Source organism: Cynocephalus volans, chromosome X, assembly GCF_027409185.1.
Source record: "Cynocephalus volans isolate mCynVol1 chromosome X, mCynVol1.pri, whole genome shotgun sequence".
NCBI lineage: Eukaryota > Metazoa > Chordata > Mammalia > Dermoptera > Cynocephalidae > Cynocephalus > Cynocephalus volans.
The window spans coordinates 49,635,783-49,663,759 of NC_084478.1; the positions used below are offsets into that span (position 1 = coordinate 49,635,783).

General features: G+C 48.6%; 1 protein-coding gene across 1 annotated transcript; it reads right to left on the reverse strand.

The window, feature by feature from the left end:
- Window positions 1-4,978: 4,978 nt before the first annotated feature.
- Window positions 4,979-27,888, reverse strand: LOC134367982 (probable E3 SUMO-protein ligase RNF212). Its single transcript, XM_063084617.1, has 7 exons — window positions 27,780-27,888; window positions 24,638-24,699; window positions 15,141-15,215; window positions 12,403-12,459; window positions 11,174-11,232; window positions 5,628-5,680; window positions 4,979-5,298 (listed from the first exon to the last, which is right to left on the reverse strand). Exons 1-7 carry the CDS (start codon window positions 27,886-27,888, stop codon window positions 4,979-4,981), a joined length of 735 nt encoding a protein of 244 aa, XP_062940687.1.
- Window positions 27,889-27,977: the final 89 nt, after the last annotated feature.

Here is a 27,977-nt window from a genome sequence, read left to right on the forward strand (position 1 = left end):
CCTGATGCGGGCAGCTGACACAGACCTATCTTCTGGAGCCTGCCTGGAAGTACACTGGGATTTCGGGTGTTGCCAGCTGCATTCAGACTTCAGTGGTCAACTCCAGACCAGGCCAAGAGCATATTCCTATGGTGACTGCCAGGCAGTTGGGCCCACGCTTGCAGAGAGCAGGACCAGATTCGGCCGAGACGGCTCTAGGAATTACCCTAGGAAGCCTGGAGGCCTAGGGTGTCCTGAATGTCGCTGCCATTCTGGTGAGTGTGCCTTTGAGAGTGGAGGCCTTCATGTGGTAAGCTAGGAGTTCACAGGAAAAACAAGAGCGGACGCCCCATGGCGCTTCAGCTCAGCACAAACCAAGAGCAGCAGCAGGCGGCTTTCAAAAACTTTCTCCCCACGGCTCCCTCCCAAATGTCTCCTGATCCCTGGGGCTCCCCTTCACCACAACACTCGCTCAGTGTATGTAATCAGGACATGGAGGGGGCTCGGCTCATGGGACGCAGTCAAAGCGCATAGTTCTGTCGCTCTCTATTCACTATTCAGTGGAAGGTTTTCCTGCCAGGGAACAAATACTCTGGTGAGACCCAGGGTTTTCCTGATGTCAGAAAAGAGTGAAAGACCCCATGGGGGCTGGGCCTTTCCTTGACCTGAAGCGGTCTTACAGCTGCCCACGGCCATGGTGGACACTGCAGGTGGCTGCAGACGCTGCTCCTGGCCTGAGGAGAAGCCCTACGTCCATCTGTGCATCCTTTTCCACGTTCCTGGGTGCTGTGCATGTGTGCGGTCTTTGGATTCTCCTTCGAACAGGTTTTCACATTTCACTGGCTTCTCTCATTGATTCATGGGGCAAATAAAATATGTGACTGGTGGAGTTCACTTGGTATTTGCGAGTCACGGTTTCACCTTCTGAAAAAGATCTGTCAACCCCTGTCAAACCGTACGTAGGAGAAAGTCCTGTGCTCATGTAAGGCAAAAGCCTTAACTTGGAATCAGCTGGCCCTGCCTGACACCTTCCTGGACATTTGCATCTCCATCTGAAGACAGACTCTCTCCTTCCCCAGTGGGCCTGGGGCGGGTACACAGCTTCTGCCTTCAGCACCCAGCTGCCCCAGCACGAGCAGCTTAAGGACCCCAAGGGATGAGGAAGAAGGAAAAGAAAAGCCCCTGGGACTAGTGCAGGCTGTGCTCCGGTGCTGGCCCTGATGTGGGGCACACGTCCCGCTGCTCTCACAGGCCCCTTCCAGGAGCCCCGGTGCTTGACTGGAGGCACGGCCTTTTCTCTTTTCATCCAGCCGCTCAGCTTTCGCCTCTGCTCCTCCACAGTCCATTCCAGATTCTGCAGATTCCTGCACTTCAGGAACCCCCCTCTGAAGAGCTTCAGGGCAAGAACCCCACCAAGATCCACCCAGCCAGTACTCCTCCCCGGGTGGGTGATGGTCCAGGCCTTGAGAGAGATGTGCACACTACAGAGGGCAAGAGCCCTTGCAGGCAATCTGAGTGGTCTCCCAGAACCTTGGCTCAGGCTTGGGGTTACCAGAAACACCCCTCACTCTATCCCATTACAGCAAGAATGCACAGCAGCAAAGCAGCTCTCTCCAGAGAAACCTCTACACACGAGGGGTCTTCAAAAAGTTCACGGAAAGATTGTATTAGCTTTTAATTCTATTTTTTCACAAAGCTTGTATCGTGCCCATGTACATCCACTCCAGGGATGACAAGGACTTTCAGGAGGCAACACAATTTGTTTTAGACATTTTCCTTGAAAACTTGCATTCTGGTGTAGCACAGGGCTTGGAAAACTCTGGCACAGCCTGTTTTTGCTCATACGGTTTTACTGGGACACCGCCGCACCCACTCATTTCCACATTGTCTATCACAGCTTTTGCAATTCAGCAGAGTTGAATACCTGCAATGGAGCCTTTCTGGTTTGCAAAGTCCAAAATATTTACTCTCTGGCCCCTTACAGAAAACATCTGCCCACTTCGAGCATCGCACTTTGTAATTTTAATTCACTGCATTCTGGTCCTTCAGCTGCAATTTCCAATGTGACTTGCAGAGGTGCGTAAGTGAATTTAGCTGGTCAGTCTTTAGTATTCTCTAGCCTAGCCCAGTTATCCAGATTCTAAGGAAAACTGAAGCTGACCTAACAGAGAGCTGAGGCCGACAGGGTGCCTTGCCCTCTGGGTCAGCTTCCTCCACGGCTTCTGTTTGATGACCATCCTGCACGCAGATGCCCAGGATGGGGGACAGATGCCCAGGACAGAGAGTAGGTGCACCCAGGAGGAAGGGCATCCCACCTGGAGGCGCAGAGTGGACGGAAGGTGCTGGGGGCTGTGGGGCAGGGAGCGAAGTTCATGCTCAAGCTGCCTACCAAGGAACTGGGTTCCTTCTCCACTGAAGCTGTGATGGCTCTTTAATCCCTATGAAATAAAGTTCCTCCATATCCCAGAATTGAGATTTCTCCATAATCTGGCTCCAGGTGATTCCCTTGGAAACGAGCATTACTTCCCACTAACATGTCTACCCAACAGCATCCACCTCACACAGCCACTAGGAAGACAGCTGGTGTATCCAGTGCTGAGAACAGTGTCGCAAACGAGCAGCACTGTGGACTGCAGAGCAACGCATGCGTTTCACGAGGAAATCGCTAACACTCCTCACAGACGTGCACCAAGTCAGTGCTCAACTGTCCCGCCTCTGCTCCCTCACGCCCTCCCAGCCCTGGACACAGCTTGCCCTCCCAGTCCCCCTTGTTCCCTTTTCTGAGCTGCCTGGTGTGCAGCTGACCCCACGTTTGATGGGGCCAGGCCTGCAGCTCCCCTGGGCTCTGGCTCGGCTCTTCTTTCTCTACAATCTGAAACTGTCACTTTCTGTTGTTCATACCTTCACATTTCTGACCCACTTCCTCTCCCCGGCTAATGGGATTCCTGCCACTTCTCTCGATGGCAGGTGAAGGCAGGGCCACCAGCCCCGCTGCTGCTTCTCCTCGACACGCATGGCACCAGCATGAGACTGGCATGGGACCCATACGCTCCCATTTGCTTTCATTCCTCCGGGTACAGCTGCAGTCCTGGCCATCCAGGCAGACCGGAGGGTTCTTAACGGTCCTTCAGGGCTTGGTTTATAACCACGAGCCTAGCTGCTCCCCCCTGGGGCCAGCACACAAGGAGGAGGTACTGTTACAGCTCAGCATATAAGAGAACGGTTAAGTTTATGAGAGCCGAGAAAAGCTGGAAGTACCAAATATCTGGCAAATGGAAGATGCACAACAAGGTGGGACAAATGTACTCACTTTTTTTGCTGGGGAAGAAGGAAGATGGATGTCCGTTGACTCCACTCTGTTAAACACACAGTGAGATGCAGTAATGAGCCCAAGACCTACCTCTAAGTAAACGACATCACCTTAAACACAAATACACATAGCAGGACCTCATGTGCACATTATGAATGTCCAGACTTCTCTGTGGCTTCATGATGCTGTCAAGAGCTCAGTCAATCACAGATGTGGCCACCATCATTTCCCTGCCCACAGCTCTTTGCTGGCAGCCCACCGTCTGTAAAATCAAGTGCAAACCTCCCTCCAAAACACAAACACCCTCTTGGTCTGGCCCGTCTGAGCTTGTCTCTGCTGCCTGGCCACCGTGCTTCTGCCAGTCCTGGTGCATCCATGCTCCGCGCCTGTGCACACAGCACCTCCTGCCCCAGCGGCTCCGAGTCTTTGCTGCCCCCTCTCGGCTCTGCTGTCTCCTACCCGAGGCCTGCTGGACTGAGGCCTTCTGAGAGGGGAACATCTCACCCGCTTGGTCAACACTCACTGCCTGGTTCATGCTGTTACATCACTAGCACTCAACACCCTCCTTCCTGAGCCCAAAGGTGGACAGGGAAACATCATCTGGATTCATTTTAAGCTGGCCCTCCCCTAGTCTGGCCATCCTTATGGCTAGTGATCTAAGAGGAAAAGAGGGCCCCCTTTTCTTGACAGCTCCAGCAGGGGTCCTAGCCTGGGTGCAGTGAATTCTCATGGTCGTGTGCTCCTTGGCACCCATTTTGAAGATATTTATCTTTCTCGTGCCAGAAGCAGGGCTCAGTTGCCCTTGTCAGTTTCCAGCTCTCCGCCTCCTCCCAGTTCCTCAATGTAGTCAACCCAGACACCTGCCTTAGACACTGCCCCCCTGGTGACCATCTCCCCATGGGACAGCTAGACGCAGCCTGCTGGACTCACCCTGCTGATCTCCCCCACATGGACTGTGCAGATACGCTGCAGTGACCACCTCTCAGTCCAGTGTGACCTTCTGGAACTCGAGCCTGCTTGCTCTAAACCCACCCAATGAAAAATCCCTGCCCACACCCCTCCTCCTCCCACCGCAACACCTGCAACCAGCCCAGCGACAACCACCGAGACACCTCAAGAAGTGCCCCAGGCTCCCAAGCTGGGGTGGGGAGGAGGGTGAGGGCTTCAGCCACACCCCCCTGACATATGCACCCAGCCCAGCAATGACCAAGACACTGCTGGAAGCCTTCTGGTCTCCTGTGCAGGAATGAGGGGGGTGCCACAGGCCTCAACCCTGCCCCTCTGCCTTCCTCCTTCCCCCACCCTATTTCCTTCTTCCTTCCCTCCTCCTCCTCCTCCCCCCCCAACTGTTCTGCAACAACATCACAGAATGTAAAAAAATATTCATAAATAAATAAACTTAAAAAAAAAAAAAAAAAAAAACTCCCTGCAAAACACCTGAATAATATCCTGGACCCCAGTGAAGGCATGGGCCCATGAGTCCCTCTCTCCCTGACTGTTCACTCCTGCTTCACGTGATGGATGATGGCCCTCCCAATTCATTGAGCCGTTCTGGCCCAGGATCTATAAGTGATAAACCTTTGATCTGTTTCCCCTGTGGAGGTGGATTAAATCAGCACTTCCATTAGAAGGACCAGGGGGCTGTCACAGGCTGGGTTTTCCCCAGCACCAGAGTGATGGTCAGGCAGGCTAAACTGGACACGGGTCAGACAAGAGCCGCAGGCCAGTATAGAGAAGTTTCCCATGACAGGAGTCCTGGTCACAGTCGCACAACCACTCTTTTGGCCGTCCCCAGGTAAGAGAACTATCCTGTGAAAGGTGCACTGTAAACACCTGTGTCAAGGTCCCTTCATTTCCCATTAGGGCAGGGCTGCCAGACATTCTGGTACTGGAATCCCAGTTTAGCAAGGGGCTCTCACGTGACCATTCCCAAACCAACCACTTGGCTGCTGGAATGGAGTGCGCAGGCTGTCCGGTCAGGACCGCACTCTTGATTTGGGGAGTGGAGCCTCACAGGGATGTGAGATACGTACGGAAGGGAGTCGGACATTGCAGAGTGTCTAGTACATGGGTTGGCAGGATTTGGGGATTTGGAGGGAGGGAGATGGGAAGAGAAGTGCTAAGGTGTCCACAGGAAGGAAACGTGGGTCCTGCGATCTTCTCAAACTCCTTCACCACTCCCAACTCACGCACCTGTCACGGGCCAAGGAGCTGAGCGGCTGCCACAGGCGTCCCCCTGGTTTTGCATAAGGAGCTGAGACAGAAGACCACACATTAGTGCACTCACGTGATTCGGCAGCATGCATCTTTACACTCTTTCCAGTGTTAAGCTACTTACTTGAAACGGAATTTCTTATTGGGCTGAAAGCTGCTTGTTGTGACGATCTCATACTAAATGGAAGGAGAAAAGGTATCAAATTAAACCACAAAAATTTACTTCCCACTAATTCATTCCAATTAAAAGGGTAAGAAGGCTTTGAAAACAGCCAGATGTTCTTATGGGGCTTACAAAAGGGAACTCCTTGCGAATTTGACAGTTCTCCAAAATGTCCCATCAGCCTCTACAGAGCAGAATTAGTTCTACTGCCCTGTACCCCACCGAATGAACCCAACGCTCATGACCATTTACATAATGGCCCCAACATGTGCAAGTGTTACTGGAGAGACACCTGCTGGCAGGTGTTTAAATGTACGAAATCAGGACAGGACAACAGGAATTGTAACACACCAGTTTTTCAGGCCAGCAAGAGAAGTGTGGGCAAGTTACGGGGTGGTTTTTCCCAGTCTGTCAGTCAAACCCCTGGATCTGTCTCTGTGACATCAGGAAGCAGAGACGGCCCTGCCTGAGGTCCGAAGCCCACAACAACAGCTCGTGGCTGCTGCGTCCTGTGACTGCCAATCAAAGAAGGTGGCTGCGCCCCATGTGTCCTGGTGGAGACCTTGAGCTGTGCCATGGGGTGGCTCCTACAGACACACCGGACGTGCAGGAGCCATGCAGGTGAGAAGGGCTGGTGGTCTTTTCTACACCGAGCACCTGCTACGCTGACCCACTGGGCGAGGAACTGGCATCTTAGGTATGGAGCAGTCTGCCCTCAATAAGTCCCGTTTGGGATCAAACTAGCTAAGAACAGGACAGCAATTCAGACACCTGAGACTCTGGTACCGCCCCCCAGCGCCTTCTCTCCCAAGAACACATGGCCCCGTTTGACAGGTAAGTTCATCTTCTACCTCCCTCCCCCAAGCAGAAGCTCACTGAGGTCAGGCACTTGGCCCCTCTGCCTCGCTCCAAACTACCAAAGCCCAGAACGGTGCGGAGAACCCACAGTACTCAGTAAAGACCTGCTGCATGTGTGGCTGACCACAGTGAGCAAAAGCCCAAACCTTCTGCATCTGGCAGGGCTGTGGCCCAGACCCTGTGAGGGGCGCTCACTCCTGCTTCCAGATGCCTCTAGAGCACTGGTTGTGTGCTGGTCTCAAAGGAAGTCAGCATCACTGACACCACCAGGTGCGCTGCACTGCTGGGCTGTCCTTAGGCAGGCCCAGGCAGAGGATGGGCAGAAGAGGTCTTGGTGCATAAGCCCGGCAGGCAGAGCACATGGGAACCCTCCTAGAGGAAAGCGCAGGTGACATCAGGAGTGCACAGACCAACCCGTGTGACACTGCAAAGATCACTGACTACACCAGAAACACACTTCCTCAAGCCACGGGCAGAGGGAAAAGGTGGATTTGGATTCCTGAGGATGTCAGTAATAGAAAACAAACAAACAAACAAACAAAAACTACCTGTGAAAGGCCTAAGTAAAAGATAGAGACACAACAATAAGCAAGCAACATGGCAGTAAAAATGACCTGGAAAATTCTGGAAATGTTAGTTAATATAGCAGCTAAATAAAAACTCAGTGGAGAAGTCAGGTGGTCATAGCACTAAACTGAGAATCAGGGAAAGAAGCCCTTCTCAGTTCGGGGGCTTCATGAAATATACTGCAGGCTGGACTTGGCCTGGAGTATGCTGACCCCTGGAATACACCCGTCACAAAAGAAGCACGCAGCAACTCTTCTAACCTAAAATAATGGCCACTGAAAGAGGCCCTTTCCACTCCAAGGGAGGTGTAGTGGAATGAATTAAGTCCCCCCAAAACTCACTGAAGCTTGAATTGTGTCCCCCAAGTTTTATGGATTAAAAACTTGGTCCCCACTGTGACTGTTAAGAGAGTGGGAAATCCTATCATGGTAATTGAAAGGTGCATCCTTGAAGAAGTGATTGGATTGTAGGACCATGCCATAGTGAATGGATTGATTACGGTGGTCACGGGCATGGTTCTGAGGGCTTTGAAAGAAGAGAGAGGAGAGTCTGTCTTTCTCTCTGCTTCCACCGTCTTGCAGTGTGAGACCCCTGGGTCACTGTCACCACCACCAGATGGACTCTGGACTTCCTAGCCTCAGAAACTGTAAGCAATAAATTTCCTTTTCTTATCAATTACCCAGTTCCAGTTATTTTGTTATAAGCAATAGAAACGGACTAATACACAAAACTGGTACCAGAGAAGTGGAGTACTGCTTATAACAAATACTGGAAAATGTGGAAGCAGCTTTGGAACTGGGTGTTGAGGAAAGGCTGGAAGAATTTGGAGGAACAGGCTAGAAAAAGCCTAGCTGCTGGTGGGAGTTTAGAAGACAGGAAAAACACAAGTTCAAAATGTTTTAGAGACTGGTTACATGGTGGTGAGCAAAATGCTGATAGACATATGGACTCTAAAGGCCATTCTGAGAAGGTCTCAGATAGAAATGAGAAGGGACTTATTGGAAACTGGGGCAAAGAGCACCCTTGCTGTGAACTGGCCAGGAATTTGGCTGCATTGTGTCCTGCCCTAGGACTTTGTGGAAGTTGGAACTTAGGAGTTGTGAACCAGAGTATTTGGCAGAAGAAATTTCTAAGCAGCAAAACATTCAGTAATCTGCATGGCTACTTGCAACAGGCTACGCTTTATATCATGCCTTTTATGGCTGAAAAGGCATGATGTAAAACTAGAAGACATGATTAAAAGGGAAGCAGAAGGCAAAGAACTGGAGAACTTTCAGCCTGGCCACAAAAGCAAGGGTGTAGCCCAGGGAATCTTTGCTAAGGAGATTAGTAGAAAAGAAAGGGATTATCAAGAGGAGTGGGGAAAGGCCCTGAAGGCCTTGCAGAAACCTCTGGCCCAACCCTTCCGTTTCAGGCCCCCAAACCTAAGGAGACAGAATGGTCTTGGGGAACAGGCCTGAGGCGCCCTCCATGGGCTCACTGCCCAGGATCACCTTGGGATGCTTCTCCCCACACCAGCACACCAGCTGCTCTTGCTTCTCCCGCCATGGCTAAATTGGCACCAGGTGTGGCTGGATGTGCAGCTTTGGAAAATAAAAGCCAGAAGCCTTGGCGGCATCCACACGGTGTTAGGTCTGTAGGCTCGCAAAATGCCAGAGCTCTGAAGGATTGAGAGCCTCTACCCCAATTTCAAAGGATTATGGAAAAGCCTGGGAGCCCAGGAAGAGATCTGAAGCAGGGGCGGAGTCACCACTGACAGCCTTTGCTAGAGCAATGCTGGGAAGAAACGCAGGGTCAGAGTTGCAGCAGAGAAACCCCATCAGCACCATACCTAGTGAAGCCATGAGAGCAGGACCACGATGGAAACCCCAGACCTGTGGAGCTACCAGCATGCAACACCAGCCTGTGAGAGGTGAACCATCATTTGGGACCACAAAAGCCGCAGGAATGGAGCTGCCTGAAGACTTGGGGACCCCACCCCCATCAGGGCCATGCTGAGTTGAAGCTGTGGGAGCAGGACAGCCATGGAGTCCCCAGACTTGTGGAGTGGCCAGCGTGGAATGCCAGACTGGGAGAACTGAAGTGTGGCTTGAGACCAGGAAAGCCATAGGAGTGGAGCTGCCTGAGGACTTGGGGACCCAATCCCCACACCAGCATGCAGAGGACACCGAACATGGAGTCAATGTACATGATTCACCAGCTCTGAGTTTTAATGCCTTCCCTGCTGGGTTTTGGACTTGTTTGGGACCTGTTACTCCTTTGTTTTGGGCTACTTCTCCCTTTTTTATTTTATTTTATTTTATTTTATTTATTTATTTATTTTTGTCTTTTTGTGACCGGCCGCACCGTGCTCAGCCAGTGAGCACCCCGGCCATCCTTATATAGGATCCGAACCCGCGGTGGGAGCACTGCTGCGCTCCCAGCGCCGCACCCTCCCGAGTGCGCCATGGGGTCGGGCCCTACTTCTCCCTTCTTGAGTGGGAATACGTACCCTATACTTGTCTCACCATTGTATCTTGGAAGTAGATAACTTGTATTGATTTCACACATGGGACTTTGAACTTTGGACTTTTGAGTTAAAACGAGTTAAGACTTTGGGGAGGATATGAATGCATTTGCATGTGAAAAGGTCATGAGTTTTGGGGGGTCAGGGGCGGAATGTAGTGGATTGAATTATGTTCCCCCAAAACTCACTGAAGCTTCAATTGTATCCCCCATGTTTTATGTATTAGAAACTTCGCCCCCACTGTGACTGTTAACAGGGTGGGAAATCCTATTATGGTAATTGAAGGTGGAGCCTTGAAGAGGTGATTGGATTGCAGGACCATGCAGTAGTGAATGGATTATTAATGGCGCTCAGGGGCATGGTTTTGAGGGCTTTAAAAAGAGAGTGAATAAGGAGGTTAGTCTCTTTGCTCTGTCGGTTTCCACCATCTTGCAGTGTGAGACCTTTCGGTCACTGTCGCCACCACCAGATGGACTTTGGACTTACTGGCCTCAGAAATTATAAGCAATAAATTTTTCATTCTCTTTCTAAATTACCCAGTTCCAGGTATTTCGTTATGAGCAACAGAAACAGACTAATACAGCAGGCAAAGCTAATCCTTGTGCCAGGAACAGGAGTCGGGAGCCATAGCCTCCTCCTGGCCAAGGCCCTGATGAGCCCTGCCACTCAGCCACCCAGCACGACCGGGCCACAGGTGTCCACACGCACACATGCTAGTCGCTCATCCTTGCAAATGGAGCACCCACAGGCTGCTGGCTCCCAGACCTTCAGAATAGAGCGCGGCCGTCACCTGGCTCGTGGCAACTTAACATGTCAGTAACTTAACAGGAAACCACACCAAGTCTCACGAGATCTAAGATGTCACTGAATACCAGATGCACTATACTTATGTAATGAGGTGTTAAAAGAATTGTGTATGGCACATTGTTGATTCCAAATTCCAGGCATATTAAATGCAAAAAAATAAAAATAAAAATAACCAAAGTACACTCAGCATAGATGCAATGTGGCAAAGGCACTGATCAGCGAGAATGGACAAGAGGGGAGAACTGTGAGTGGCGGCTCTTTCCAGGTACTGAAATGTAATACTTTGGGTCACCATTTTTGGTTAATTTCAGCAACTGTGGAAGTGTCTTCCCGAAATGCATCACCTACTTACCAGGGTGTCTTTATAAACAGAACATGCTACATACATGTGTATTTACCTTTCACAAGTGGCTATGATTCCCGCAGAGAGGAATCACCTGCTGCAGGGGTCCCGCTGGCCCTGGCTGCACTGTGGTTGCTCTTGGAGGCTCTTCCCAGGTGCATCCTGCAGGTTCAGGAACCACCGGGCAGACCCTCCCTGAGGGGAGCCAGTCATGTTTCATCCACCCTCTTTTCTGCCTCCCTTCTCTTCCCTTCAGCTTCCCCACAGCATTTTTGCTTGGACAGAAGTCTCCAGTACACGAACGTGCTCCTTCCTCTGCTTCCTGGGCTACCACTGAGGTTGCTTCTGTAACGACCTCCCTCTCTCCATCTTGGAGCCAAACACACAGTAGGGCTGCTTTGCCTGCGTGTGCACGCGGGGCCTTACCTCCACAGCTCTTCTATCCGCAGCCACGACGTCCTAAGGGACTCCTCCAGCATGGAAATCTAAACATAACCAAATGACTTCCAGGTATCAGACAGACTATGCCCAGTGACAGTCTGAAGTGCCCCCCTGACCCTCTAGGTTTCTTCCACTGTAAATCAGAATGTGAATTACTCAGCAGAAAGTTGCCCTCACGCTACTTGCAAGTGAATTTGCATCAGGTCTAGTTCATCAGATCCTAACGACATGGTGTTGGGGGCATGAGGGCAGCGCTAAGCCAGGCAGCCCAGGAGAAGAGCTTCAGCCCAGCATCCTCTGCACACTGGCTCACTAAGACAGGCGAGCAGAAGCCCAATGTGCCAGCTGCTCGCCAGAGTACTCTGGTCTCCAAGTCTACGACACAATCACCTTATGTGCTAGGCAAGTTCAAAAACAGCTTCTGCCATGATGTCAGGGTCAGGCCCTAGCCCTGCCACTGGGCAGCTGCGAGACCTTGAGGCAGCCATTTAATTCTCCGTTCCTATGGTCATGTCTGTAAAAGGTGGTTAACACTACCTATCCTTTGGTTTGCTGTGAGGATAAAGATAACAGACACAAAATGCTTAGCCAAAGCAAGGCACGTGGCAAGAAGCCTCCAGGTAAGATTCTGGGGGCAGCTTCTGGGGAGTCAGATAGGGCTGTGGCGGGCCAGGGAGCGGAAGGACAGGACGGGGGCAGGGCCGGGCCAGGGCCAGGATGATGGGTCCCTTTCAGACCTGGCTGTGTGCAGAAACTAAGCACCCTCACAGCCCCCCGTGCTCATGCCGAGAAGAGGCAGCAGGGTCACAACGGCCTCCTCACTTGAGTAGGGCCCGGGGTCCATGGCTTTAAAGCCAGGCTCCTTAACACACTCCACAACCTTCAAAGTTTTTTCAAAAGGACTTTCATTAAAAAAAACAACATGGTTGAGTCGAGAAGCCTCTAGGCTGCCTCCCATGCCTCAGAGGCTCCGACGTCAACCCTGGCACTGAGAAGGGGACGGTGCCCATCCCAGGAGCTACTGACAGGTGCTGGGCACACAGGCTGATGCTCAGAAGGGGACAGTGACATGTCCCCATAGCTGGAGAAGCAAAGAGAAACAGATCTTGCATCTGGCTGCCCACCCCTTTTAAGAACATGATGTCAGATAACAAGTATGACATTTAAATCAAAAGGTCAAAAACTTCAAGAGACGATAACTCAATTCAATTTACCTGTTCTCGATAGAAGGCTAACAATCTCTTCCTGTGCATTTCTTGAAATTCTAAAATCTGAGAAGATAAGATACATTTCAGTGGCTGACACTGGCCAGTGGCTGTTTTGTACGACGCTGTCACAGGGCAGAAGAGCCTGGAAAGAGCTTTAAGTGCAGACCACAGCGAGCTCTTTTATGTAGTATTTCCCCACACTCGTCTCCTCCCCACAGATGTGGATTCTGCCAGGCCAGGGGCTGCTGGCTGCCACCTACAGCCAGCACTGCCCAGTGTACGGACATTGAGGAGTGAACAAATGCCAGCAGGAAACAGCCACACACCAGCAGTGGCTCAGCCTGCTCCACGGGAAGGTCACCAGAGACTTCTCCTGTTTGAGCTGTTTCAGTGGCACTCTCCTCCCGGTGATGGGCTGGGGCACTGGCTCACGACAGGCCAACCACAGCGTGTCGTCCCTTTGACAACAGGGACTGGTTCCAGGAATGGCCTCCTGACCAAACAGTGGCGACTAGAGAACATCCTGAAACTGACACTTGGACGGGGTGGGTGGGTGGAAAGAGACCGGTGGAGCTGGCAACACCGAGGGCCTGGTGGCCTGTCAGAACTGCCAAAACCAGCTACACCTGAAGCCAGCAGCCCCCTGCTCTTTCCATTTACACGAGCCCCCAAGTCCACATTGGCTGTGTACACAGTCTGAACTGAGTTTCTGAGAGTACCAACATAAGCGAGAAACAGTGGTCTGTGCTTTACTCAGGGGAAGAGCGACTTCCCACGAGCTGTTTCCAGACAATGGCGCCTGCCCTCTGGAGTGCTTCACTGTCGCTGCTGCACCTGACACTTTCCTCCACTCACTGCACGGCTGAGACAACAGGGCTGACTGTGGGTTAAACTGGCATTCAGAGTCAGCATCCCATAAAGCCAACGCTCACTTCACCCCATCCTCACAATCTCCTGTCATAGAACAAATATGAGACAACAGCCTGCACCTTCTGCATGGCTCCCTGTTCTTTTGCAAACAGAGAGAAAATTCCACTGTGGAAAGGAACCTTGCCCAGCGACAGCCCTTCACACCTCTCCTCCATGATGCGAACTATCTCCAGCCGATGGCCGTGCTAGGAACCCTACCCCAGGTCAGGAGGTACAGCATCCTCTTCAGTCTCCTGAGCTCCTGGATGCTGCGTTTTTGGAGAGATTCAGAGCTCTCAGAGTCTCCTGAGGAGAGCTCTCCACTCCACAAGACAAGGGACTCATGTCTCAGGTAAGGGGGATAACAACCCCAGGTGCTGCCCAGGTAGACTATGAAGAGGGTGGCAGAAGGACTCCTGAGGGTCAATGAGATCCTTGTGCACTTCGCAGGCCATGTCCCAGAGCACCTTCCCTGACTGAGGCCAGAGTCCTCAGGTGCTGCTGCCTGTCACGTGAATGCTTGGGGGCCTTTACTCCTCTGGCTCCACGCGCTCCCGTGAGGACTTGGTGAAGCTCACCCATGTCATCTGTGATAGGGGGGATGTGTTTCCTCTTCCCTTTCCACCTCAGACTCACGCATGGCAGGCTAGGCAGGGCCATCCAAGCTCTAGAGCTCAGAAGGGCTGGTGGAGGACGGAAGAGTTAGGCAGCAGATTGACAGCCACGTTCTCCAGCTGCCCTTAGCAAGGACTGGCCTGACAGCCGGCCTGTCTCCTCTGTCCTATTGCTCAACAGGTTCCACACCTGAGGCAGGAAGAGAGGAATGTTATGTGCTGACCCCTAAACCATGCTATCTTCGTGCAGGCTGGAATTCCAAGGAAAAGAAAGTACTAGTATGTGGGGAGCACGCATCCGTGCCAGCATCAGCATGTGGGCTCCTGACCGTGTGGGCGCTGGGCCCGGTAAGGCCTGTCAAGAGGGAAGTGGCTCTTACTCTGTGGGCTACTTGCAGATAAGGACCACAGTGAGAGCCAGCATACAGGCCTCTGTGGCTCACCCTGCCCCATCCCAGGTAGACACTGACTTGGCAAGGCAGGCGTGGCTGCAGTAGGTACCTGGCCACAGGGAAGCATCCCTAGACCATGGAAAAGCTTAGCAAGAGGAGGAGATGGGCTTTTCCGCGAAGCCTGCAGGTGGGGATTTGAACTGCAGAAGGGAATAGTCCCAGAGTGAAGCTTCTCGTGAGCTGGGGGCAGCCTAGACCCACCTGTCCACATGTTGGTGGGTCTGCACTGGGTTGGGGGACTAGACTCCGAGACTCCACTGGGGGAGGTCTGTGCTCCAGGCCTGTGATCTCACGGGGGTCTTGGGCCCCTGAGACTTGAGATACTGGCTGTGGCAACAACATGACAAGAACTAAGCAGGAGTGCACAGCCTGGTGCGCAGAAGGTCACCATCAGAAGAGCACCAAGAAGAAAACTGCTACCCTGTATCCAGGCGGGGGAGAGCGGCTTCCAGCTCAGGTTCTAGGTTACATCCACTGTGAATACTGGGGGCGTCCTGCTCAAAGGACCCCAGAGCTGAACTGACATCTCTTGTGTCTCAACATGGCACCAAAAGCACCAATAGCAGCAACCAAATAGATCACATGAACTTTGCCAAAATTAAAAGCTTTTGTGCTGCAAATGTTTCACCACTGAGAAACAAACGAAAAGAACACCCCGCAGAAGGCAGAAAATACTTGCCGCTCACACATGTGTGAAGACACTTGCCTCCCGAATTCATAACACATGAGATCATGTCCTCAGGTCTCCCCAGAGCCAAGCCACACTCACCTGGGACATATCTCTGGAGAACTTCTTACACAGATCATCTATGTCCATAAAGAACGTCTGAATCTCTGAGTTCGTCTGAAAGAGAAAGGAAATGACTCTACATTGATTGCTTCTAAGAAATGCTACTGGCCACGAGGCAGAAAATTGTACTTCGGGGTCTAGGATGAACCCCAGACAAAGGAAATGGCCAACGGGTGGGTGGGGCAGCCCCGTCAGCAGGGGGCCACACGTCCTGGCTGCCTGGGCAGTCATGGCTGGAGAGGGCCGCATGTCCTTACTTGTAAGGCGAGAAGACACATCCCTATGTAGAAGGTCTCTTGGCAGGAGCTTAAGGGTGCCCGAGGGATGTCCCCGGGCACAGGCCACGCACAGTGGGCAGCAAGCAGAAGTTTAGCTACAGGTCCTTACTGAGTTATTTACAAAACAAGCATAAGGGACTTAGGAAAGAACAAGGGTTTAAGGAATGGCGTTTGCCTCCTCACAGTCAGTCCCTAATGCAGACACTCCCGACGTTCTTCCAGAAGGCCTGCAACATGCCCTGCTCCCCACTCCCCCGCCCAGGACCACGCTAGACCAAGCGTCAGGGCAACAGCCGTCCTGGGCATGAACCTGGGAGGAGCTGCTGTTGCCAGACGCAGAACGGCATGGCATGAACGATGTGCCGGATGAGGGCACACACCAGACCAAAAATCACGGGAAGAACCGCGGGCCTCCTTCCTCCATTCTCTGGCTCAGAAGGCAGAGTGTTTGCAAGCGTCAAGATGGTCACTTGAGGGACGCACTTCCCTACCTGTGCTCCCCAAATCCCACTGAAATGGCAGTAAAATTACAGTCAGGAGAAAATACTGAATTAGCGCAGAAAATAGGAAATGGTGCCTAGAATAGCCCAGACCCTTTGAGGAATTCTAGAAGACAGAGCACAGACGGGCTCCAGTCAGTGCACCAGCCACAATGAGCAGGCTGGGCACAGAGGAGACGGCTCTGAAATCACTCCACGGTCACTTCAGGCCTCCAAGGGCAGAGGCCAGGCAGCACCATAGAGGTGAGCTCCTCCTAGCGAGGGGCTTGGACCCAGCAGAGGGGAGACCACACTCTGGCCAGGATTGGGGGACTTCCTGTGCCACACACCCCGCAGATGCCAAACTGCACAGGCACGGGCAGCATACCCCACAGGACAGGCCGGGAGCTCGGATTCCAGCCTGAGTCCCACTCTGCACACACTTGGCCTGTGACCCTGGCTTATAGGTAGGTCACAAGACACTTAACCCCTCTGTGCCTCAGTCTCCCCATGTGTAAAACAGGAGCAGAAACAGTGCACACCCCAACCCCCCAGCCAGGCCGTGCTGAGTACCAGGTGACACAATGTGGGAACAGTGCACCACACAGGCTCGGTCCGTGCTGGGGCTCCGTGAGCACCAGTGGTCACTGTTATCTAAAGATACAAACACAGAGACGCACACAGAACAAGATACACAGCTCCATGGACCAGTAACAGGAGCACTGAAGAAGCTGTCGCAGCTCTATCTGGCCCCTCAGCCTTCTAGGTGAGGGGGACCCAGAATGGGACAGGAGGTAAGTGTGGAGATAGAACAGCCACAAAGTCGCCAAAATGAGCAAATGCCATCATGGTACAGACTGACGATCCTAGGAAAGTCCAAGCAGAGGAACTACAAAGACGACCACGGTCACACACAGTGGTCCGACTGCAGAAAACCAAAGATAGATAAACAAGGGAGGGACTTTTGTTTGTTTGTTTGTTTCGGTGGCTGGCCAGTATGGGGATGCAAACCACTGACCTCGGGGTTATCATCATCGTGTTTAACCCACTGAACTAACTGGACAGCCTGTGATATTTTCAAAGTGCTAAAAAGCATTAATTTTCAACAAAGAATTCTAAACCCAGTGAAAATATGCTTCGAAAAGAAAGACAAAAAAGGGGGGATGATTTTTCAAACAAACGACAACTAAGAGAATTTGTCAGCCACAGACACAAACTTGAAGAAGTAATAGAAGGAATTCCTTGAAGGTAGGAAAAGGGACTCCTGGCGGGGAGCACAGGGACTCAGGAAGGAAGAGAGAGCAAGAGAGAGGGACCTATGGGGGCCTCACTGAACATGATCTGCTGCCACAGGATAGGGCTGCAGGGTCAGTGCGCAGCAAGAGTCAACACTCAGAGCAGTACCTGGGGCAAGGCGGGAGGAAGGGAGACGCCGTGAAAGCATTTCAAGGTCTGCATTGTCAGGAAACTCTAATCACACCAGACTTTAAAAAGTCAAGATTGCCTGCTGCAATCTCTAGGATAACCATAAACTAATGTTTTCTGATCTGAGAGCTAGTTATGATCGTGAAAAATTCATTGAACTATACACTTATAATCTGTGTACTTGCCAATGAGTATAAGTCCATTTTCTGTTGCTAGTAACAGAATACCTGAGATTGGGTAATTTAAAAGAAACAAAATTTATTTCTTGCAGTTTTGGAGGCTGGGAAATCCACAGTCCAAGGGGCACTTCTGGTGAGGGCCGCCTTCTTGCTGGGGACTCTGTGCAGACTCCCATGGTGATGCAGGGGGTCACATGGCAAGAAATTGGCAAGAGCTCTCCAATGTGCTTACCTGCTCTCTTTACGAAGCTGCATGTGTCCCTCCTGTGACGGCCCACTGAACCATTCACTAGAGCATGAGTCAATCCACTCATAAGAGCATGGTCCTCAGGATACCATCAGCTTTTTAAGGCCCTTCCTTTCAGATACCATAGTCGGATTTCCCACCTTAACACTGCTACAATGGGGATCAAAATTTGATGAGTTCTGAGGAGACTTTCAATTCACAGGACTATGTATTATATTTCAATAAAAAATTAATAGAAATGATAACTAAAAATTACCAAGCATTTAGAAATTAATCAATATACTTCTACATAACACATGGGTCATAGGAGAAACTGAGGAGAAATTCCAAAAGTGAGAGATAATGAAAATATAACACAGCCAAATATATATGATGCAGGCAAAGATGAACTCAGAGGGAAAGTTATAACCCTATAATGGAAACATTAGAAAGGAAAGGTTGAAAATTGATGCTAGGCACCCATCTTAGACAACAAATTAAATACAAAGAAAAAAAGAAATGATAAAAAGAATTAATAAAATAGAAAACAAATATAAAATGGAGAAGATAATGGAGCCCAAAATTTGAATTTTGAAAATTCTAATAAAAATCAATAAACACAGCAAGACTGGCCAAGAAAAAAGAGAATCTCACACAATAACCACTATTAAAATGAACAAGGGACATCATTACAGAACTTACAGACATTAAAAATACAAGAGGATTACAAACACGCTGATGACAAAAATTCCGAGAATTTAGATGAAATGTACACATTCCTAGAAAAAGACAACTTACTTAAATGGATCTGAGAAGAAGTAGAAACACTGACAAGTACATACCTAATAAAGAAATTAAATCCCTAGTTGAAAACCTTCCCTTCAAAAACCCTTTAATGCCCAAAGAGTGTCATTCCTGAATTCTACTGAACGTTTGAAGAAATAACTCCAATTCTTACAAAAATTTTTCCTGAAAAGAGAAAGAAAATAATTTCCAACTCCTTTTATGAGGCCAGAATAACCCCGATTTACCATAACTTGCACAGGGTGTTATAAAAAAGGAAAACTACAAGTTCAGCTCTCACGTGATCACAGATCCAAAATAAGAGCTAAATACATGGATATATGCGAGCCATGCTGCATTGCCATGAAGTTCTATTTATTCCTGGAATCTAAGGTGGGTTTAAAGTTTTAAAAATAAAAGCAACTCACCACATTTACAAAGTAAGGTAGAAAAGTTAGATGATAATCTCAATAGCTATAGAAAGAGCATTAATAAAATTCAGCACCATTCATGATTTTAAAAAACCCTTAGCAAAAATAATTAGTGCACACACACACTTGGTGGTGAAATTCTGAAAGCTCGATGCTGATGCCAGGAAGCAGTCATGGCGCGTGCTGTCGCCAGCATTTCTACCCTGCACTTTATTGGAGATTTCGGCCAACACAGTAAAGACATAAAATGGCATACAGATTAGAAAGGGAGACATAAATCAGTCGTTGTTAAAAAATGACATGATTGTGTACGTAATATTCTAGAAGACTGTACACATAAACCAATAGAATCATCAAGCACATTCAACAAGGTTGCTAGTATAAGTTAAAGAAAACTAACTGCACTTTAATATACTAGAAATAAACACTTAAGAGATGATATTTTTAAAAACTACTATAGTAGCACCCCAAATCATCAAATTCCTAAGAATAATGCTAACACTGGTGCACAAGGCCTCACAAAAGGAAACTATAAAATGTTACCAAGAGAAAGAAAGTAGAGAATATCTAAATGAATGGAGGTATGTGCTGTGTTCACAGAAGAGTCAATATCACACAGATGTCAATTTTCCCTAAATTGTTTTATTGATCAAGTGCAAAATAAAAATCCCAATAGGATTTTGTGTCACTGGAAATTAACAAATTGATTCCAAAATTTACATGGGCATGCAGAGACCAATACAGGCCAACTGGTGTATCTGACAACCCCTATGTCTCGGGGGATCTTGAGGGGGATGTTTGTTTCTCACCCTGCTCAGTAGGTGGCTGGCAGCTCTGCCCTCTGGGCCCTCCATGTAGCATCAGCCTGCAGAGGGGAGGGAGGGTGGAGGGCTGCGCAGGAGGCTATTTTCACAGGTCGGACCTGGAAGTGGCCTTCACTGCTCCCGCCCACATTCCATCACACGAGGGCAGGCAGGGAGACCGAGGCTAGGTGGATGATGAGGAAGGGAGGTTTGGGGGACATGCACCCAGGCCAGCTGTGGCCTGTCATTCTGATCAGTGGTATCACCTTCCTCCTCTCCTATATAGAAAGTTGCCCCCTCTGTGGGACACCCCCAAACGCCACTGCCACTGCACCCACGGCACAGCCCAGGTTATTGGGCGACATGTAGTCTTCTTCCTCAGGTCCCAACTTTGTCAAGAACCATCTCCGTGACCTCGCCAAAACCCCATGGCTAATGGGGCACAGACGCAGGACAACTAGAAAACACTCCCAGTGACATGGGAAGAGAGTTATGGTTAGGAGAACACGGCAGTCTCCTACCCACGGAAGGAGGAGCCTACGGGCAGGCGCCTTGGGGCTCCTCCCTGCGGGATGCTGGTTAAACTGCAATTCTCCCTGCGTCCTGGGAGAGTTCTCTGGTCTGCCCACCTCCAGGCCCTGGTTCTGCCCGCTGGGGGTCCGGCTAAGTGAAGGGAGGCAGCCTGCTCTGCTCAGTCTTGCAGGCTCCGTCACTTGAGACTCATCCCTTCCCACTTGGGCCCTTCATCTCCTCACTGTAGCCTTTCCTTTCTCTCTCTGCTCGGAGGCCCATGCTAGCCTCAGCCATCCTTTCCTGTACTTGCTCAGGGTTGGCACATTCGGAGGCTGGCACATCCCTCCCGCTCTGCTCTGTGCTCTCCAGAGACTTCCCTCCTGGGGGTCCGGCTGCCTCCCGCATCCAGCCGGCACTGGCTTCAGTCTGCCCTGCCCTCCTGCCACCCGCTACTGATTGCTATGGCAGTGCCCTATGTTGTGTGTGACATTAGTGGCCTATTTTGATGATAAACAAATTGATACATAAATGTATGCTTATTGGTGACACACGCCATGAAGCAGAATAAAGCAGAGTGAAGGACAGAGAGCCAGAGGGTTCCTCTTATACGGTGATGTCTATCACCCTGCAGGTCAGGGAAATCAGCTCACAACATGTTTTGTTCTACAGAAAGAGAAAAGATCAGAACAGAAGCCATCAGAGGGCCCTGCACTTAGGATAAACATTGTTTTGTGAAACTTATTTCACGGATGCGCACACTGGGCTACAATGTAAAGCATCCTCCTTGCTGCAGGCCACAAAGAAGCCACCGTTACACAGAACAGTCGGGGACAGTCTTCTGACGCGATAGCATTCCCAAAGACCTGATAACTGTGGGAGATGGAGCCTGCAGCCATTTGAGGCAACATTTCAGGCAGAGCAACCAGGGAAAAGGCGGGCACTAGGGAAGCACCTTGCACCAGGAGCAGCAGGGTTGCAGCTGGGCCGGGCCACAGAGCTGCCTGCCGGGCCAGGCCACAGAACCCAGGGGCATAAGGGGACTTGGGTTTTATTCCTGGCAAATTGGGACACACGAAGGCACAGATCTGTCCTAGGTCTAAGCAGATCCCTCTGGCTAGGGAATGGAGCAACAGGGAGGAGGCCGTGGATTCTGCAGAGACTGCTGGAGGAAGAGCCACCTAGTTTGCCGAAGGTATAGAACACGGGTGTGAGAGGAAGAGAAGCAGGAGCCATGTCCACGTTGCACGCAACTTCACTCAGTCACAAAGAACAAAAAAATATCCTTTTTCCTAACAAACACCCATAGAATATTCACAATTACCATGTATAAAAACACAATGAAAACCTTGATTATTAAAAAAAGAAACCATATAGCTAAAATCTCTGGTCGTAATGCCATAAAACTAAGAATCAACTCTAAAAATGATAGCGGAGCTAAAATCTAAAAACTTAAAAATTAAAGAATATTCTTTCAGAAATTCATAAGTTGAAAAAGAAATAAAAAAACAGATTAGAGATTATTTAGAAATGATAGTGAAAAGCAGTACTCAAGGTAATGCAGAGTGGCAGTACACATCAGGAAGTGGATGGTCTTGAGCATATTTATTAGGAAACAAGAAAGAAAATAAACGAGCTAAACATTCAACCTAAGAAGCTGGAGAAAGGCCCAAGGTCTCCTCCTGCCAGGCTCAAGCCTCAGCACGTAACGGGTCATGGTGCTACGCAACTGTGCAAGCCGCAGAAACAGGCACTGCCACGGAGAGTTTATGTTTTTTTGTTTCTTTGTGCCACGGAGAGTTTAAACTGCCACACATTTAGAGAACAATAAGAAACTTTCTATTAAAAATGCAAACATTTAAATCTTTTCCCTTTGCTTTTCAATTTCTAGACATTTATGCCGCAGAAACATTCTTCCAAGTGTGGAGAGATATTGGTAAAAAATGTTCACTATAAGGTAGTTTGAAACACTGAAAAACAGAAAAAACCCAAAAGCTCATCAAGAGGAAAATATTGAAATATTATGCAGTCATTTAAAAAAAGAGTGGGTGTGCCCAAAACAGAATTTCAACTAAGAAAACTTTATTTTGGTAAATTGATAAATCACAGTAACACACAGAAAACAGGTTCCAATCTCCTGGCTACCATCATCTTTGGGAAACAAGACTTGGGAGACTTTCACATTTGCCATTTTGATTTTCTGTACTGTATACATTTTGTGTAACTTTGTATGTTTGTAATTACAAAAAAATCCAATTAGATATTTTAAAACATCACACCAAACGCACATTTTGGAGAGCAGGTATAGAAGAAAAAAACCATTTGTAACTAACTTTATATCGATATCAAGTTAAACTGATGCACTTTACAGCTAGAATGAAAGGCATCGCATTAATTCTGCTATAGACATGATCTATTTTAAACTTTCTTTATAAACAACCCTCTTAACTATATATGACCCCTACAATAAACCAACCTGTGTCACTCTCTTAAGGAGCTTGAAGAAGGGTACTTCAAAGAGTTTATGGAAAAATAGGATTAAAAGATATATACCAAAATCAACTCAAAATAGATAGAAGAGAAATGTAAGACCAGAAACCACAAAGCTTCTAGAAGAAAACATAGGTAAAATACTTTAGGACATAGGACTGACTGGGCAAATATTTTATTAATAAGACTTCTGAAGCATGGGCAAGAAAAGCAAAAATGGACAAATGGGATTATATCAAGCTAAAAGGCTTCTGCACAGAAAAGGGAGCAATCAACAGAGCAAAAAGACAACCTGCAGAATGGGAGAAAATATTTGCAAACTATACATCCGACAAGGGATTAACATACAGAATATACTAGGAATTCAAACAACTCAATAGTAAAAAAGCCAAATAATCTGATTAAAAAATGGGCAAAGGAGGTGAATAGACATTTCTGAAAAGAAGACATAGAAATGATCAACAGGTGTATGAAAAATGCTCAATATCACTAACCATCAGAGAAATGCAAATCAAAACCACCATGAGTATCATACCTCACCCCAATTACAATGACTATCATAAAAATAAATAAATAAATAAATAACAAATGCTGGCGAGGTTGCAGGGAAAGGGGAACTCTTATACACTGTTGGGGGGAATGTAAATTAGTACAGCCATTATGAAAAACAGTATGGAGGTTCCTCAAAACACTAAAAATAGAACTACCAAGATTTGGAACCAACCTGAATGTCCTTCAATGGATGACTGGATAAAGAAACTGCGGGATGTGTACACAATGGAATACTACTCAGCCATAAAGAAGAATGAAATTCTGCCATTGGCAGCAATATGGATGAGCTTGGAGAAAATTATGGTAAGTGAAACAGACAGGCACACAGACAGAAATACCACGTGTTCTCACTCTTATGTGGAAGCTAAAAAAGTTGATCTCAGAAGTAGAGAGTAGAATAGTGGTTACTGGAGACTGGTAAGGAGAGGGAAGGGGAGATGGGCAGATGGTGGCCAATGAATACAAAATTGTAGCGATAAGAAGAATAAGATCAAGTGTTCTAGAGGCATAAAGGGAGACTGCAGTCGACAACAATTTACTGTATAACTTGAAGTAGCTGGTTGAGAGGATGTTGAATGTTCCCAGCACAAAGAGGTGACAAATGTTTGAGGTGATGAATATGCTAAATACCTTGATATGGTTGATCATTGCGCACTGTATAAATGTACCCAAATAACACATTATACTGCATAAGTATGTAAAATTATCATGGGTCAATTAAGCAAAAATAAATTAAAAAGAAAAATATTTCAGAGACAGAAGTAAATAAGAAGTTACCAGAATCGGGGGTGGGGTGGAATGGGGGTGAATAATGAGAAGTTATTGCTCAATGGGTACAGAATTTATGTTTAGGATGACAAAAAAGGTTTGGAAATAGACAGAGGTGGCAATTCTACAGCATTGTGAATATAATTCCATGCAACTGTATGTTTAAAAATACTTAAAATGGCAATCCTTTTCTTATATACATTTTACCACAATAAAAAATATTGGAAAATAAGAAGATAACACAAATCTTTCCAGGAACTTTTCGAAGTACCCTCACAATATACTGAAGAAAACTATTTAACTGACTTTCATTTCCAAGAACATAGCACAATCCAACAAACTATGAAAGAAAACTAAGAAAGAAATTCGTATCTACGTTTTAAATGGCAAATCCTAATTGTACTTTGATTACTCAGAAATCTCATAAGATCTAGTTAACCTAGCAAAATGAATGAAAATTTTAGATACTAAACATGACTAACAATTAAATCTCAAGTTTAAAAGAATTTGGTTACTATGATAAATATTCAGATAGTACAGATTTCAACTTACATGTTTTGAAAGTAAAACTGTGCGACAAGGAACTTTACAAATCATGCATTCATCCTTTTTACCTACAAAATAAAAACAAGTTTTATTATATTACACTGATTAGTGCTTTTAAATATGTTTAAATTCAGACTTGAAATTACAATGCTCCTTCAAGAAATACACAGGATAATAGCACTTAAATGTTTTCATGTTCAGATAGGATGAGGCTGGGGCTATGAATACAGATAGAATGATTTATGCAATTAACAATTCCTTTTTTCCTGCTTTGCAAATATGCTGAAAAATAATGACCAAAAACTAATGACCAGAAAAGATCAACAATACTTTAGGTTAAATGAATCCCAAATATTTATTACAATTCAGTTTTACGGAGATATCTTAATTTAAAACTTTTAACTACTCAAAATGAAACTAACTCCTCCAAACCCACTCAAAAGATAAAATGAGTTTTGATCTGCTCCTCTCAGTCTCACCTCTACAACACTACAGAAGATGTCTAAAAGCCCAAGACAGACCACTCCACTCACTAGATACATGTTTTATTGAGCTCCTACTACCAGCATGCCGCTGCTATGGCCTAAGAATGAAAGGTTAATATGTCCTGCCTGCTAGCATGCAGCTAATCCACCTGCCCCGTCTCCAGGGTCTCTGCCTCAGATCCAGAGTGATTCTAGCACCTATTTTCTTGTCTTTCTCTCCCTGGAAAACCTGGACCTCCACGTAACCAGCAATTAACATCAGCCTTGCAGTTCCCCTTTGCCCTCCAGTGATGTCCACGAGCCCACGTCAGCAATTCTGCCACGACCAAACACTGGACCCCCACACACCCAGGGCATCATTGTGAAAACTCAGAATTCCTCCCTACACTTCTAGTTCCTTCTCATCCAGGGCCCTGCCACCTCCTCACACACTTGAGCTTTACTTCTTCACTAGCCAGCTTGGAGCCCAGGCCCAACCTGTCACTGTCGTAGTCTCCGCAACCCTTTTTCTTCCAGGGAGCACGCCCAGACCAAACCTGGACAAGTCCAACTGCTGTCTTTCTCCCCCTCTTCTGGTACAATGCAGCCAAAAGGGGAAAAAAATCACTTAACTGAGAGGTTGATCCATAGATTTGTGGATTCCAACATTGCTTAGTCTGCAACACGCTGGGCAATCTTTCTGCTTTTCTTGGGTATCCCCCCGCCACCCCATGCCCTATGGGGGATGTTCCAACAAGCCCCCTCACATCATATACTGAGGAAAAAAGAAGCCCCTGCTCATGACCTTCCTCAATTTCCCTGCTCTCTCCTCTAGACTTACCTACCACAGAATAAACCGATTCACTCTGCCTCCTTTCTGCCTTGGGGAGGGGTTCTCCACCAGCCCAAGCCCAACGCTTCATGTCTGTGTTCACTCTCATCTCAGTATCCACAGCACTTGGCACATGGAATGGTGTCCTGGTGTGGCATGAGTGGCCCCCTTCTAAGAGCCTTCAGAATGGTGTCCTTTCTTCTCTTCGTACAAGCACATTCGAGTCACACTTTTCCTAAAAACATCCACCCTTGACAGTATGGCCTGGCCCCCTCTCTCTCTTTAACTGAAGATTCTGGGGCAAGAAAATTCCTCTTATGCACCATCAGTCAGAAGCCGTGCAGCAGATTAACACAGCGACTCATAAAAAATCTAAGTTGGGGGAAGAGAATTAAGAGATGTGACAGAGGAAATTATTTACAGCTAACAGAAAGACAAAGGATTTGATACATGATATATAAATAGAATTTACAGGGCCAGCCTGTGGCTCACTTGGGACAGTGTGGTGCTGATAACACCAAGGCCACACGTTCGGATCCCTATATAGGAGATTGCCGGTTTGCTCACTTGGGAGAGCGTGGTGCTGACAACACCAAGTCAAGGGTTAAGATCCCCTTACAAGTCATCTCTTAAAAAAAAAAAAAGGTATTTACAAGTTAGTTAAAAAGTAATACTCCAATAAAAGTCTGTGAAAGGACCCAAATGAGCAATTGGCAAAAATCCAAATAGCTAATATCTGAAAGGAAAACCAAGGCCACTAATAAGAGATGCAATAGGAGAGGACGACAGGCACTCCCGAGCTGATGCTGGAAATACAGATGGGCACACCCTTTCTGGTAACTAAAAGATATATTACGCAACCTTAAAAAAGATGATACCAAGTTATTTTAACATGGAAAGGGATCCATGTCTTAGTAAGCAATAAAAGTAGATAACTAGATGGTCCACAGTATACCTTCTTTGTTTTAAACATTTGCATCTGTAGAAAAAAGTCTGGAAGTATAAGCACCAGAGCATAAGGAGGGCTTACCCTTGAGCAATGGACCACTGGCATAGCTACAGGGCTACAGTCAGGGATCTGCTCAGAGGCCCCATCCCTTTTCACAATTCTTTCTATGTCCCAGGATTTGGTGGACTTCCTTTGCGCCAAACGCTTCCAAGGCGCAACATCTGTGGCTTTTTGAAGGAAGGAACTGACGCTACGAGAACCCGTGCTGGCCTCAGGCTTCAAGAGCCACAACTTCCTGGGAATCAACCCCCCTCCCCAGCCCTTAACCTGGGTATTGCTGGCCTTAAAAGCTAGGACACTCTGAGCCTTAGCATTGCGGCTCCCAACCACGAACGCCTTTGCATCTCCATCGTTCTAACATTAGAACTCCTTTCAAACCGTCACCTCTCTTGGGCCCAGCCCTCAGGCAGCCCCCGAGCCCCTCTTGTGAAGTACGCGCCTGGAAGCGGCGGCTCCACCCTCCCCCCACGCCCGCGACAGCCCCGCGCTGCCCAGCTCGTCCCCTGCGAGAACCGCGCTTCACGGGACGCTTCCATGAGGAGGAAAGTGAGCGCTGTACCATGGCAGGCGGGCCCCGCCTCCCCTCTCCAGCGACCCTCATGCCCGCGGGCTTCCGCATCCCCCGCCAGAGCCCAGGCAGGACGCGCAGGCCTACGCCAGGACTAGGCCGCTGAACCTGTGCCAGGCCCCTGTGTCACCAGCCCGTCTGCCTCCGCGGCCCCAGACGGCGCCCACCCGCGGACGCCCATCGCCCACGCCGCGAGCCGCCCCTCCCGCCCCTCCGCGGACACCGCGGCAGGCGGGCCAGGGTCGCGGCCAGGCGCGAGGGTCGCCTGCCCTGACCTTTGCCGAGGCAGGCCTCACAGTACACGTGCCCGCAGTTGGTCAGGCTGAAGCAGGACGCCTGGCTGGGTGGCTGGAAGCAGCAATTACAGAACACCCAGCTGGCCATGCCGCGAGTCTCAGCCATTGAGGCAGACGCAGCCGTTGACGCAGACGCAGCCTTGCACGGGCCGAGGGCGGGCACCTCTGCGCCTGCGC

Bases quoted from the DNA above. Each gene is read 5' to 3' on its own strand.
- LOC134367982 (XM_063084617.1), bottom strand. From the start codon at position 27,888: ATGGCCAGCTGGGTGTTCTGTAATTGCTGCTTCCAGCCACCCAGCCAG. The intron at 24,700-27,779 runs GTCAGGGCAGGC...TTTATTTTGTAG, and splicing joins TGAGGCCTGCCTCGGCAAAG to GTAAAAAGGATGAATGCATG. The intron at 5,299-5,627 runs GTAAGTAGCTTA...CATCCCTGTGAG, and splicing joins AATAAGAAATTCCGTTTCAA to GCTCCACTCCCCAAATCAAG.